This window comes from Malaclemys terrapin, chromosome 2 (assembly GCF_027887155.1).
Source record: "Malaclemys terrapin pileata isolate rMalTer1 chromosome 2, rMalTer1.hap1, whole genome shotgun sequence".
Lineage (NCBI taxonomy): Eukaryota > Metazoa > Chordata > Testudines > Emydidae > Malaclemys > Malaclemys terrapin.
The window spans coordinates 220,908,515-220,924,450 of record NC_071506.1 but is presented as its reverse complement, the minus strand read 5'-3'; the positions used below and the strand labels follow the sequence as shown (position 1 = coordinate 220,924,450).

General features: G+C 38.9%; 1 protein-coding gene across 9 annotated transcripts in view; it reads right to left on the bottom strand.

Annotated features, from left to right (window-relative positions):
* SATB1 (SATB homeobox 1) overlaps positions 1-15,936 on the bottom strand; it is a 104,603-nt gene that overhangs the window by 23,559 nt on the left and 65,108 nt on the right. For all 9 annotated transcript variants that reach the window (XM_054020002.1, XM_054020008.1, XM_054020001.1 and 6 more), the window contains one exon: positions 8,350-8,505. In XM_054020002.1, the coding sequence (XP_053875977.1) occupies positions 8,350-8,505 (156 nt within the window). The remainder of the gene's footprint in view (positions 1-8,349; positions 8,506-15,936) is intronic.

Below are 15,936 nucleotides of genomic sequence, written 5' to 3'. Positions count from 1 at the left end.
TGGATAAAGGGCATCTTCACTGACAGTTTTAAAATGATTAGATTCAATAATTGGGAGTGGAGGGGGACCACGATAAACAACAAATAAAAACAAAGCTTGATAAAAAATAAATTACATTGGTTTCAAAATTTGTAACATTGTCATAATAAGCTTAGCATAGCAAAAAAAGTTTAAAATGGAAGACCTATTTTTTTAACAGAACATAGAGCCCTGATCAAGAAATGGACCATTTGTTTAAAAACACTCTATTGAGCATGCTCTATCTTGCAAATGGAATATGCCAAGCTCTGTCACAGATGGCAGGCTTTGACAGTTCCCATCCGTAGCGTCGATACTCGACAGTTCAGCACAAGATCAGTGACATTCTGTCTCATTAGAGCCACGCTAATTATCACAGCTAGTTTCAGGGGAAACCATGTGTTGCAATGGTCAATTTGAAGGAGTCTGTGCATCAACAAACTGGTAATAAGGATCAGACACCTTATTATATGACAGCATGCTGCCTATGATCTGATTTACTGAATCAGAGGTACTGAGGCAACAGTGAAGCCTGATGGGTTGTGAAACAGCGTGTACACAATGCATGTCTAAAACATGCTTATAAAAAAGGAATTACACAGAATTATTATACATAAAGATTCCAAAATTATGAAGTCATAATAATTAAGACTTTTTTCCTTTATCATGGAACCCTACTGAGATAGTTAAAATACTGTCAATTGACCTGATTATCTGTAGTCAAATAAAATCAATTACTAAAAATGAGAACTGTAAAATTATGGACTATGCTAAGCTATATTTCATCTGATACTTTGGTTTCTTCAATTGCAATAAATATGATGAACATTTCAGTGTCAGCAACACTGCTCAATTTTTGGATATGACTTTAGATTTTGCAAAATGTTGTTCACATATGACAATTTCTCTGTATATATTCACTAAATTCTAATTTTCAGACAAGGATTTCCCCCGCCCAGGACAGAGTCATTCAATTAGCCATTGTGCTTTGCTTTTGTTATTTTCATGCCAATCTGCAAAAGGCTAATGGAGAGCTTTATCCTGCCAGGTGCACCGCCACTGGAGAGCACCTCCAGTCAGCTACTGAGTGCCCTCAACTCCCACGGATCTCTATGGATCTCTTGCATGACCTGGCTATGAAGGAGTTAAAGATTAATTTAGGAATAATGTATAACAGGTGTGCAACCCATTCCCCTAGAGAAGCTCTCCTTAGATCTTGTACACAATTTTTTTTTGAAACTGGTGCAGATACTTAAAATTGGTTCAGGCTAATGTATTCGGATATACAGTGGGATAGCTATTTTATAACACTATTTAAAATGCTTATTGCCTCATCCACACTGGACAGGTTTGTGTCGTTAACCTGAATCAGCTGTAAGCCACATGTACAAGTTCAGAAAACAGTTTTAGCCTGTGCATAGATAAGGGCAGAGTCTTTTCATCTTCTTTATTTGTTGGAGGTATTGAGTGATCCATAAAGATCTGTGGAGTGGTTAATCTAGTCCTTGTATATCATACTGAAATGCTTTTCATTCTCACTTTATACATTTTATTTTACATAAAAAATGTCCAGTGTTGTTTGGTTCATTTTATTTATAAAGCTTTTCTAGGGCAATCAGCACCACAGTATCAGAGCACCTCAAACATTAAGGAGTTTATCCTCACAATATCTCTGTGATGTGAGGAATATTATTATCCCCATTTTACAGATGGGAATTGAAGCACTGTTACATCAAATGACTTGCCCAAGGTCACAGAAACACCCTGTGCTACAGCCAGGAACAGAACCAAAAACCCAGTTTAAAAGACAGTCAAGTTACTGCCCCATTTTGCTACTGCCTGCAGTCTCTCCAGAAATGTTTTTTTAAAAGACCAGTCATTTCATGAAGTGCTTTACTCTTACTTCCGAGAGAAAAGATAGTGAAAGTTAGAGAATATGGGCAGAGGAAAAGTCTTGAGGACTTTTAGTACTATCTTTTGCTTCTGCTGTCAAACATGGAAATTTCACTCTCCATGACCTCTTTTAGAAAGAACCCTATGACTTGCAATGTGATATTTTGTGAAAAACAAATTGGCATTATCTGCCAAGTTTCACAGTTTCACTGAACGACACACGGTTTTTTAGAGCAATTCTTGATCCCAGACAGAAGCCAATCACTTTTCCCCCCCTCCATTCCTGTTGACATCTGATCCTGTCCTGACTCCTGCTGCTCATGGCATGACTACAACTGTCAGAGAAACCACAGCAGGGCAGTCCAAAAAAAGGAGACACATTATATGAGGTGTTTATACCGCTAACATTTTCTACCTATAGGAGCAAAGATTTGAATGGAACCTCAAAATGAAGAAAGATGTAACAGTACATTTTATTTTTATCTAGTGTCTTTTATATGCAGTATCCCTACATACATCACAGAAAATCCACTGTAAGCTTAAGAAGAAAAAAAGTTCTTAAGACAAGGTTTAAAAACAGGAAATGACAGTCACTCTAAAGGAGACAAAGAAGAGAATAAATTCCAGATAGATGGGATATGATAATTAAAAGATCAAATCCCACTCTGGAGACTCATTGTCTGCCCAAATCAGAGACCAAGGTTTAGCTAGGCAGAATGTGAATGGTGAAGGGGTGGTGTCTCTTAATATATGCTCAGAGCCCCCTCCTCCCCTTACTCCCATATCGTAACAGGGATGTCTCCTGATGATAAAAGGTTATCTTCCTATTAGAAAGTATTCAAATAGATCATTACATATGTGGTAATGGCATTCTCTTGCCCGATCTACAATATATAATACTTGTTCAGAGAGGGAAACTGTTTAAAAAGGATTTTCTTATTAGAGAATATAGCTTATATTTTGTGGGGGGGAAATACAGATCAAAGATCTAGCATTTATAAAACTGCTGGTTAAAAAGATAAAAGTGAGCTAACAAACATCAATGTTTCACTATAAATCACTAAGTTTACAACAACATTAAAATTTCCAGTAAAAGCAAGGTTTTATATATACCTGAACTCTAATGGCCTATTCAGAAAATATTTATGTCAGGAAAAGCATTGCATTTGCATGCCAAAAGCAATTTTAGTGCCATTGTTTAGTATTCCCTTCCCATGTGTCAAAACCTAAATTTCTATGTCTATTTCTATTTTTACCCTATACCATGTTCTTTGATATGCATAGGTTAAAAACGGAGGGAGCTCTGAGTTGTCAAAGGGAAGAAGCTGGACACTTCTGATGAAATGCCACAGCACAAAATAATCACGTTAGCAGGCAAGAATAGAATTTATAGTATGTCCTTAACCACAGATTCACCTCAACGCTTATGCATGCAAACCTATCAATTTCAAAGGGGCTAACTGCCTAACCAACTGGAATGACAAACATAGACGGACAGGAAATTAGGCAACATAGTATAACATACTGCAAAAGAAATGGGTCAAAATGATCTCTGACTATATCTGATTTTAGAAGTACACACAGTACTCTTACTTCCATTCCAAAATTAAATCACTGAAATCAGTGCTCAGCTCCCACCAATTTCAAGAGCAAGGTATTATTATTCAGTGGGAGCTCCTCAAAAGGAATGCCCACAGAACATTATCTCCCCATTTATATTTATTCTTCCAGTAGTAAGGCATCATATTTAGGAAGAACTAGACAGACTAACAGCACTGAATTATGATATATTAGGCATTTACAGTAACTGAAAGCAATACTCAAAATACAGTACTCATGTTACTCAGGTTTTTCATAGTGTGTTTCCTGAATGCGAAAACCCCCCTCTGAACATGAGCTGACTTTCACCAGACTGTTTTCTTCCCCATTTCACTTCAACATGTGCAGGCTACACCTTTTCAGGCAAGCCCATGTAACACCTCAAAATAAAACAAACATCATGGAGGGCTACTAATGTCTCTTTGCTGGACATACACCTTAAGTCTCAGAGCTCTCAAGGGGTTTTATGTGGAATAAAATTAGATTTCAACATCTGCCACCATAAGAAAAGATTTCATCTCTGGCTCCCACATGAAAACATTGTAACCAATGAACAGTTACTGAACCATGTTACCTTAATGATTATTACACAAATCAACATTTTTTTGAAACAATGAAATTGAAAATTGTGCTTTCATAATTATTTGAATCAGATTATCGTATTACAAGTTTAATAAAAATCTCAAGATGATTAAATCGGAAAAGTACTATGTAGAGTGCAAATATATTCAGGGGTTTCTTTTGTGTTTTGTTCTGACCTATTTTGGGGCTGTTTTGTTTAAATTTTAGCAAACAATGTGGTTAACCTCACAAAAAGAACACAAATAGGCATATATTGCGTGTTCAAAATGCTTCTTAGATTTGCATAGTGTTTTCTAAAGCTCTGCTTTTAGATCAGATTTTATTATTGGATAGTCTACTTAAAGTTTATTAGCCAGTCCAAACAATATAAAAAGGTAACAGTTTTTGACTTTGAAATGATATGCTTTTTTCAGTTGGTTACAATTCAAAGAAATACAGGAAAGTTGCTATGACAGAGTTCCACAATTCTAAACCATTTAGACCCTCAGTATAAATGCACTGAATATTTAAAAAAAATAATAAGGCACATTCTGAATCTAATATTCACGGTTTAGATAATGCATTGATGGGTGCTAGAAAAAAATCAAAAATAAATGGAAGATATTGAAGTAAAATCTCAAAAACAAGAAAAAAAATACACCCCCTCTACCTCCCTCCCAAATTTCTATGATCATTTAGTCTTATAAGCCAGATAGACCCATTTCTTTCAGGAGGCTTATGGACAGTTAAAAAAAAAATCATCAACAAAAATCACTGTTAAGAAATGAATATCACCCCTCTAAGCAACAGCAATGATATTACTATTACCACCCTAATCTCTCCCCCGCTTCCTTACTTTCTTGCCTTAGTTTATATTGTAAATTCTGCTGAACTGGGATTCAATCTTCATCTGTTTTGTAAACTGGCAGGCCCATGTATGGTCCTATATTTCCAGAGTCCCTAATACAGTACAATAGATATTTAGTTTTTACTTTAACCCTGCGTAAATATAGACTTCCTTAGTTTCTCCTTTAAGAGGCACTTTGTTCTCAAGTGCTCTATTCAGCAGAAATATATCCGTGGTCTTCTAGGCCATACAAGCCTCACAGCCTTGTGGATACCTGCTACTCAACAACCTAACCTCATGAGGAGAAAAATTAGCTTGTTGCAAAGGGCCCTCCACTAAAGAATTGTCCTTGTCTTTTTGTGGAACTGCTTGGAGAAGGAGAGGTCATGTAAAGGATATCCTCACCACCTGTACTGAGAGTCCCTATCTCACACAGTGAAGTTACTCCAGCTTATGTACAGCGTCAAGAGGTGAGAGAAGAGAACAAGTTCTGACCTTTGGCCATTTAACACCCCTCCCCCAACTAAATAAATATGTAACTTGCAAGTAGAATGGGAGAAGGGAAGAGTGTTCCTGCCCAGTCCAGTCCAGTCCACTGGACTTTAAGTGGTATCCTGTCCTAGCTCTAAAGAGAAGAATGGAACCCAATATCCTTGGTGAGACTTGAGCAATGGAGCTCCACACCAACACCACCAATCACTTGTTTAGAGATGAGGGAGGATTTCGGTCTCAATAAATCTTTCTCCTTTGCATAGTGGTCAGGCAAGCTTCAGAATACAGCTATAAGCCTAGAAGCGGTATAGCTTGATAACACATTTTAATGGAGCTATGTGTAACAGGATGACTAACAGTCAACCAACTAGGGAAGACCCACCTTTCAAAGCATGCTCAGTGCATCTCTGGATATTATTGCCATGACCCAGTATTTTGCCATATTTGGCAGTCCAGCTAGATAGAGCATGCGACTCTGTCACCGGAAGGGAATGGTCTTGAGAGATTGTTTTATATCTAAATTACCCTTCTGCAGTCTGAAACAGGTGGGAAGTAACCCCTGAGAAAAAGATGCAACCTCCACAGTGGGAAGAGGTTCAGGGCTATCATCTCTGGTATATTTTGTACAAATCTCTATTTTACACTAATGCTAATAAAAATAATGCTGACTTTTTTTGCAGCTACTGTTATTTCCCCTTGCCATATATGCATTTTTTTAAAGCAAACATTGGAACGGTTATCCTTCCTGAATAGTTTGGAATATATAGATTAAAGCAAAAATACATGTAAATGTGAAAAGGTAACAAAAAAATAAATAAATAAAATAAAATAAATCACATGAGCCTGTATACGAGAATTGCACCATAATTCTGCTCATAATGCCAAAGAAGGTAGAGAGGTGAACAAAATGGTCATTTCTCTTTAACACAGAGTTTTGACATGTAAATAAAGACATCTGAAGAAGCACAAATGTTTGAAGCTGCTGTAACATTCTATCATAATTAGAAACATTTCAAGAGCCCTGTAATTTCCAATCAAAATTACAGTTATTTCCGATATACCAGCCATGATTCATGACAGAATTTTACATTCCATGGGAGATTATAGTGGCCTGATGTATGACATACTGAGTACAGTGCTAACATAAACAATTCAATTTAATGTTTAAACAGCACTTGGTGTTTAGAATCCCACAATAAAAGAAACATATTATTGTAGAAATTATCACTTTGACAGTGATTTGAAGGGTAGGCAGGCATGTGGCCTATAAAGCTATTTTTTTTTTATTTACAGTCCACAGCTTGAGTTTAATCATTTTGATATCCTTGAAGTAATTCTTTACAGCATATAACTTAAAAAAGAACATCCATTCTCTACAATGAAATGGAACAAGTCCAAAAGGCAAATATTTCCAAAGTCAAAGTTTAAAAATTCTAAAAGGAAAAAAAAAACCCAAAAACGCACACAACAACACTGAAGGTCCACATAAACATTCATAGACCTGATCACATTTTATCACCAGCTTAATGGGCACTGAAAGACGGAAACTTTCTCTCAGAAGCAGTTTTGGGGAGTTAAGAGAATAATTAATAATTTAGCAGACTTAAATAAACTGGTAACCAGCGGTGCCTCTATTTCTTCTGTCAATGTTTTTTCCAGTGTTGGTGTTAATGTGGTCTTCTTCTTTCCCATTTTACATTTGACTGCCCTGCACTCTACTTGAGACTTGGGCACATTCTCACTTTTGAGCACACTGATGAGGTTTCTTAAAACATGTTACTTAGGATCATCATGCAGCACTTGTTTGTGACAATCATACTGACAAGAGTATCTTGTTCGCTGGTCTTCCTTCCCTTGCATAAAATTAACATAGTTCCCTGCACTAAACTTGATGTTTTGTTTAATTTTTAAGAACTTTTTATAAAAACACATAATAGCAGAGGGTTAAAATTGAATACACATCCTTTTTTGTGTAATTACGGTATTTCATGAAGGCTAGATATGTTACCCTTATTTCTTTAAAATTCGTAAATAACATTTCATAAAACAATTTGCCTTTTGGTTTGGAATTGTGGACTTCTGAAACTCTAGGGTGGCCATATGTCCCATTTTGGTAGGGACAGTCTCTCTTTTTGATCAGTTGGCAAGAGCAAACGGGACAAATGCCCACTTTTGTCAAAAAAAAGTGGGGTGCGGAAGAACATGTGGGGGGTGAGTGGAGATGCCAATCCCGTGCAGGGGGCAGGCAGGGCTCAAGGGAGCAGCGACGCCAGCCCCGCGTGGGGAAGGGAGGCAATGCTTAGGTCAGTGGTGCGGGTCAGCCCTGCACAGAGAGAGGGGCTCAGGCAAGCAGCTAGGGCCAGCCACATTCGGTGCCCCATTTTCTCTTTGGGAAATATGGTCACCTATTGTTTTGCTATTTTTGCTTAACAAACAAAACAAATGTATCTACGCCCATACAGCTCCATTGTGTCCCTATTTCCTCAAAGCTCACTTCTGACACTTCTCTAGCTGATCCAATAGCTGCACTAGCCACACCCACAAAATCAAAACCTTGAACTCTCTAGTTATAACACCTGTTATTGCCAAAGCTAGTCACCTGATCAACACTGCAACAGTATAGAGTATAGAGCATTTACTCATTCACAGCCACTATGAATTGAAGAAGTTGACAGTGTTGGCCCTCCAGGATCTAACCTTTGGGCAGACAACAAACCTATCTTGCTACTGGGGACAACGTCTTTGGTAGCTGCTTTCTTCCAATTCTGGCACACAAAAGGTATCTTTTAGTTACCTTAGGACTCAGCAATAAATTTAAGTAGCTGTAATACTACATGTTGCTAACCCAACAAATTATTGAATTCATATAGAAAACCAATCACAAAGACCGCAAAAATCATATATAAAATGTAAGTTGTTGATAACTGGTGAGTCCCTACCTGGCTTTTGGTTGCTGCAACCTTTGCAAATAGTGCTTGAGACACTTTAGCTCTCTTCATTTCCTGCTGAATCTCATCGTATATGGAAGCATTAATGTTCATGGTATTATTTTCTGGTTTTCCATTCCTCTCCGTTGCAACAGTAGCTGTTTTTACCTAGAAAATATTTTATGAGATTGTCATTTTTCATTATGAATGAGTGACTTTTTTCCTCAAGTAGAGTCTCTCTGCCTTGGATGCTTTTACTCAGTCCTACTCATATTTCTTTTCATGATTCTCTTTCTTTTCAACCTTTCAGTATTTTAATATTATGCATTATCCACGGTTCAGGGAAATGGGTGTTAAGAAAATCCTGCATACTGTCACAGGTGAATGTACCTGAAATAAAATGGTCTGTCAGCTGACCACTACAAATTACAATGTCATCAAACAAGTTAGTTGGAAACAGCCTCACAGAGATTTTCAAATCCTGAAATGAGTCTCCCCTCCCCCAACAATTAAAGTAAAAATTGTAACTGCAGTGTAAAAAGATCACCAATGAAATCAAACTGCAGACAGATTTATCTTGATTGGTGACCAGTACAGTCAGTTGCATCATACAAGTGTAATACAGTTGTCACTTTAGATTTAATCTTATGTTTTTTCTTATCTGTTTATTTTTGTATCTTCTATGAAAAATCAGTTTACAACACTGCACATTGAAATTCTCTACTCATCTATGAAATGGGGATAGGGAGGGCCTTCTCCAACTACCATAATGGCTAATTAGTTGTACTTTACTTGTGTATACCTAAGCTGTTTTTCACACCACACCATACACCATCAAGGCTATGGCACAGTGTGCACCATCCTTCTGCAGAACAGGCGATGGTGGGATGACACTTCTAACCTGCAGATGTTCAGAGAAATGTGGGGGAAATCTGGCCTCGCTACCTCAGGACAGCATAGTTCCTTTAGGAGCTATGATGGTAATGCTCTTCTCCCAGTTGGTGGCCATAGTGTTATAGGGTCAGGAGCGTCCAACTGCAGGCAAGGCAGACCTTTAGACTCCACAAAATCCCATCGAGGGTCCACGTAGCAACAAGGGGTCTGCTCAGATGAATCAACTTGCAGGGTCAGGACCAGAGTCAACATTATCTTGGGCTTTAAATTCCCCAAGGATGTGAAGGGAGATGATGATGGCATGATGAATAACTATACCTCTAATCCCACTTTGCATGAGCTCTTAACAACTGCAGAGCCCCAAAAGGATGAGTCAAAGGGTTGGGATAAAAGGGGGAATGCAATTTAGGTAGCCCCCTTGCCAACTGAACAAAAAAAAGGACCAATTTTATGGGTAATCCATACTATACACCCTCCAGAATAGTCTGAGAATGTTCAAATATGGTCCATAAATTAGGAGTGCATATCAGCTCCACTGCGGATGTGCCTACGAGGCTTCTCAGCAGCAGTGCAATATGTGCACATTATCTGCAACTAGAGACGCCATTGCTAAACATCATTAGTCTCCACAACCGAAAAGCAGGCATGTGGTTGTATTTGCCTTCTAGCGTGAGGCATGAGTGCCTCCCCGTATGAACAATGTCTGATATTAATACGGATGCACACCTGAAAAAAAGAAAATATGCTAAAAATGCAACAACCCCCCGATCCCAGCCACCCCTTTACAGTATATTGTGCACATTTTTATAATTAGAATTTAACTTGCAACTAAAGGATGATAGACTGAGATGTTAAGTGGGACACCAAGCTTGTGTTGACCTCGCATACAGTGATGATTTTCACCTATTGACTTTAAAGCAACTGCTGATCAGGCTGTGCTAATAACTGCTAAGAAACATCTGAGATGCCTGGCAAAGGGCAGCGTAAGCAATAGCGTGAACGTTTTATGCTTCACACTGCATCATGAGAAAACTCATGCCTTGTTCTCCCTGGAAGACATTCCCACTGAACTTGGACTGGGTGGAAAGAGCACAGGTATGTTTGGAGTAGCATGCAGTAGTTATGTGCACACTATGGACTCTCTAACCTTTATAATTTTGAAATGTACTGAAAGGCTATCTACAACTGTGATCATATTAAATGCATTATTGTAAGCAGCTCTCACAACTCATGCAAAAATCAGATTGAACTTTGAGACCAGAAAGCTAAAAGTGGATGGCTTTGTAGTCTAAGCATCTACACTGAAATACTGGGATTTCCTGGGACCGTCAGTTAAAATCTTGTCAGAGTTGTCTTCATACTTCTGAGGCACGCAAAAATTCATGGGAGTGGTAGTGGGATAAAATAAAGATGTCCTGCCTACTCTGCATGGACATTAAAGCTTCCATGGCATGTTTTGTATGAGGACCAGTTTGTCCCTGTGGCCTTGGTCACAATTTCTGCTGTTCTGCAGCGTGCTGGATGGCTGCCACCCCCACCTCTAAAGGTGGCTACATAGTGCATTGGTGCTTTAGGATACTACTGCAGCCACTGCTCAATCAGTGGAGTGTACTGCCACAAAAGAACCCCCAGCAAAGCCTGAGGGAAATATAGCATGTAGATGGATACATGAATTAATGCTTAATACTACAGTGATAGGAGCTATTGAAAACCCTAATGCTAACAGATAGACTGTGCCTATCTTTATGTTGGTGCAGTACAATACTGACTATGGACCTGCTCCAAAGCCCACTGAAGTCAATGGAAAGACTTCCATTGACTTCAGTGGACTTTATTCTCTATTATTCAGCACTTGATTCATTGACAGACAACTAAAATATTATATTAGCCCAAATTAATGTCAGGAGAAAGCAAACCCTACACTTCTGGGTATAAAATGATCGATCTTTGGGGCTTGAGAGAAATTTTATCCCCCCAAGAACCCTCACCCCTCCAAACTTGCATAATTGGTCAAGTGCAAATGTTCTCCTGCCTCCCTAAAAACTTCTCTTGAAACATCAGGTGCAGACTATGACTGGATTAGATGGACCATTGGTCTGCTCTGGTCTGATGAATACTAAGTAACACTGTCAATTAACCTTCTGGAGGATATTCATATAGAAAAATTATTTCATAATGTATATAGCAACCTTCTAGTCTAATCTTAAAGTGTGACATTCTATAAATCTATTCAGAAAAGAAAGGTTTCATTAGATTCAGCTCTTTTTTGAGATAAGCTTTGTGCTGGAGTTGGACCTGAACTCAAGGCACAACCATTTTCATTCTGGGGGGAATATGTGATATGTTGGGTAAGGGGAAGAGTTTGGAATAAGCCTCTATAAACTATCCACAACTTCCACTTAAAAAAAAAAATCAAGATCAATTTAATGTCACTAAATATCAGCTAATCATTTTTAAATGGTAACCAAATTATGCTTACACTTGATGAGGGTGAAAAATATTTTACCATAATGTTTAATATCACAAGACTAGCCTCCTTCTCCCCCCCACATTAGTCATTTCAAAAATATTTGGAAAAAAACGTCATCCTTCCCAGCTAGTCTGCCCAGATACATATCTCATCACATGAGATTGATTACAGTCATGAGAAGTTCTGGAATCATTCACTTTTCCTAAACAAAGCACAAGGTGGTGATGGAGTAACCAATCTGAACAGGTTTTCACAAATATGGAATCTCCCCTCCCGCCCGGAAAAAAATCAAAACAAAAATCTTTTATAACACATTCTCATAAGTACTGTTTTCGCTTAGAGGGAAAAAAAAACTTCTTTAATCCTGGTTTAGCTTTTAATATTACATCGTACATTAAAATTCATGAAGTAGTTCATTCCAGGCAAAACAAACTACTTTTCAGATCTGCTCTGGAAATAGCACAGGAGGTATAATAAATGCAGTTGCTTTCAGAACTGCTTTTATCAGGACAAGGTTTACTACATCATTATTATAGTGGCGCCTGGAAGCAGAGTTATAGTTAAGTGTCAGTGTTTCCATTAATTCTCCTCCATGGTAGTTTTCGTAGGGGTAGAGGGTTTCATTTAATATTTTGTCCATTTTGATTTTAATAAAAATGAAACTTGGCACAAAGATTATCAATGTAAATCAGATAGATCGTTTTTTATTTAAAGATGGGTCAAAAAGTGTAAGTTTCACTGATCGTTAAATGTGGCCTGATTTTTTCTGGCATGCTTAGCGCCCACAGGATGCACTGAAGTTAATGGAAGTGGATCTGAAATTCAGGTCCACCTTTCTCTTACAACCAGAAAAACTGTGTCCTGTTCAGCCTTTCAAGTTTAAAGAGTGGGCTCAGATAGACAAAGAGGGTAAGATAATATCTTTTATTGGACCAACTTCTGCTGGTGGAAGAGACAAGCTTTCGCGCCTCACAGAGCTCTTCTTCAGTCTGGAGAAGGAAACCAGAGTGTTCAAGGTAAATACGAGGTGGGACAGATTGTTAAGTGTAAAACAATAGATGGCTAGTAGGCAGCAGAGTGTGTCACAAGTTGCTGTAGCGGGCCATAAACCCAGTGTCCCTGTTAAGTCCATGGTTTATAATGTGCAGTAGAGTTGTGAATTTAAGTTCTTAGGCTGGTCTTTTGAAGGTGTCATGCAGGTTTTCTTTGAGGACAAGGACTGGAAGAGGTCAGATATTGAGTGATCACTTTGTGAAAAGTGTTCCTTAACCGGTCACAGAGTGTCTTAGTCTTTTTTTTTTTTGGTGAGTTCATTAAAGAGCATAGTGATTGTCTGGTTTCACCCCATAGTTGTTATTGGGCCATTTGATGCAAGCCTGGGAAATTAAATTCACAACTCTGCTGACACTAAACACCATGGATTTAATAGAGACACTGGTTTTATGGCCCATTGCAACAACTTGTAACATACCCTGCTGCCTACTAACTCATCATTGTCTTACCACTGCAGAGGTGTTAACTGCCCCCCTTTTTAAATTGTCTCCTACAACATGTGAACCCCTTATGCTTAATCTATCCCACCTTGTATTTAGCTTGAACACAGTTTTCCTTCTCCAGACGTGAAGAGCTCTGTGAATCTGGAAAGCTTGTTTCTTTCAACAAAAGAAATTGTTCCAATAAAATAAAACAAAAAAATTAGCTCCCCACCTCTCTTTTCCTGAGACCAAAACAGCTACACCAATACTACAAACAAGAGTGGCCTTCAATTTTTGGTGCTCAAGTTGAGAGCTTTTGGCCTGATTTTCACAAGTATGAAAGAATCATAACTTCAGCTGAAATCCATAGGAGCTGGGAGTGTTCATCATGTTTGGGGAAAAAAAAAATTAAATACAAAGGTTTCTCAAGCTAAGCACCCAAAACATTGAGGGCACTTTTGAAAATGCTGGCCTTGTAGATTATACTTTGCACTTCATCTGCACATGCTCAGTTTCACATATGCTGATGGGAGGGCAGTGTCTGGCCAAAAAGGATCCCACCTGACTGACTGGAGGTTTTTTGGGCTTTCTGGGCTCCCTGCAGCGACAGAGATTATTATGTTTTGAGAGGGAAGTACCTACTGTCTAATGACTGCAGGGTGGCTCAAACAAACATTCTGCGAAGGAAAACCTGCAGCTCAGAACAGCCAGGCATATAGACACATGACAGTCAGCTGGGGTAGAAATGTATAGGGACTCTGGCCTGAAATTATCATGCTCCCACTTTCTCAGCTCTGGTTTGGAAAACAGCCTGTAAGAGGTAGCAAAAAGGTCCTGAATCCTAGAGATCGTTCTTTTAGGGGCACTAGGGAACGAGAATGAGGTAGCCACTCAAGAAGCTCCAGTCCAAGGAAGGAACATGCCCCTACACAACATGACACTGATCAGGATGGGGAGTTCCTCCCTAGCTGATCAGCAGTGAATGAAGCATATCCACTGAAAATAATTATCAATGGGTGTGTTGTTGCCACCCCTCCATGCCCCCATTTCCAGGCAACTTATTTCTTATTAGATGCTTATCCCTTAGGCTTGGGTTAGAATTGCCCATCCCCCACATCTGAGATGGTGCATGGTTGTTTCTCCCACTGCCACTTTACAGTGCTGCAACTTTCTCACTCAGGGGCGTGAAAAAACACTCCCCTGAGCGCTGCAAGTTTCAGCGCTGTAACGTGACAGTATAGACAATGCTACAGCGCTGGTAGCTACTCCCCTCATGAAGGTGGTGTTTTGTTTTTTTTAATAGCGCTGGGAAAGCACTCTCGCAGAGCTGTGCCGCTCCTACACAGCCATGTTAAAAAGCTGCCGCAGTAGCACTTTAATGTTGCTAGTGAAGACATGCCCTTAGGACCAGGGAATGTGTGATGGACAGGTCTGAAAATGAGTAGTAGAGCAAGGGAGCTCATTTGAGGAGCATTTTATTTTTTGTGAATCAATATGGTGCTGTGGACAGGCCACTGGACTGGGACTCAGGAGACCTAGGTTCTATTCCCTGCTCTGCCAGCGATCTCTTCTGTGAACTTGAGCAAGTCATCTCCCTTGGACAAAGACCCTCTTATGTGTATGTACAGCACTTTGTCCAAGGGGGTCGCACTCTCAGTGGCCCCTAGTAAGTCCCACTGTTGTAGGAGAATATTAATTAATATCACCACCTGCATAAGCTTCCATCCCAGGATGTGGCAAGTTGAACAACCCCAGTGCAAGCTCTTACACGTGCTTTGCCTCTTTTGGTTCAGTCAGCCTACATGGCAGATAGCATCTGTAGCTTTTGACCCAACTTAAGCCCTAGGTAATCTGTAAGAGTCTGATGTTGAGTATTGGGGGAGGTTATTTATTGGAGGAGGAAGAGCAGGGGTAACGGGCAGAAGAGCTCCTTACAGGTTTTCAAGGAAGAGGTAGAAACAATCCAGATACATTAGCTCAGTAGTAACTCGTGAGCATGCTGTATGAGTGAGAAACTCAGCACAGCTCTTCCTAGCTCAGGAATCAGGGTTTGCACTTGGTGACCTGCTGCGTTACCATTAGAACACCAGGGTCCCGACTGGATTTTTGCATGCAATTTTGTGAACGACTCACACACCCAATGAACCTGGACACTAATGGTTAAGTCTGCTCTACTGTCTGGCTGCCAGTTGGCAACACAGGAGATCCTTTTCAGGATGTTTATTTTCACATCCGTCCCAAACAGATAAACTTTCAATTGCAAAATAAACCTTCCTGTGTGGCATATTAGCTCCCCATTTCATGGTTTCATGTCTTAATTGTTTCAAATTTTACTGGTCTTAAAATTTAGTATCAAAATATGTTTGCTGTTGTGTAAGTATGTTGTCAGGCTAATTGGTCCGTTTTGTCTTTAAATAATAATCCAAGATGTACATTGGTGAATGAGCAAAATATTAACTGTCGTTATATAGTGAACTTCATTTTGCTAGACTATAACTTCCTATCAATATGTAAGATATTAATTTTATTGGGTTTTATTTAGTGACAAATAAAAACTGGACAAAAATTCTTATGATAAATATTGAGATCACTGCTATGATCCATCTAATAGAGGCATCATAATTCCAGCATTTATACTACTATGAATTATTTCCCCTACAATGTATAGGATTTTTACTGTTTTCCAGTGTAACTAACAAACAGGAAAAATACGTACTGATTATTTAGGACACTTCATTTTTTGAAGTTAGGATTCAGGAC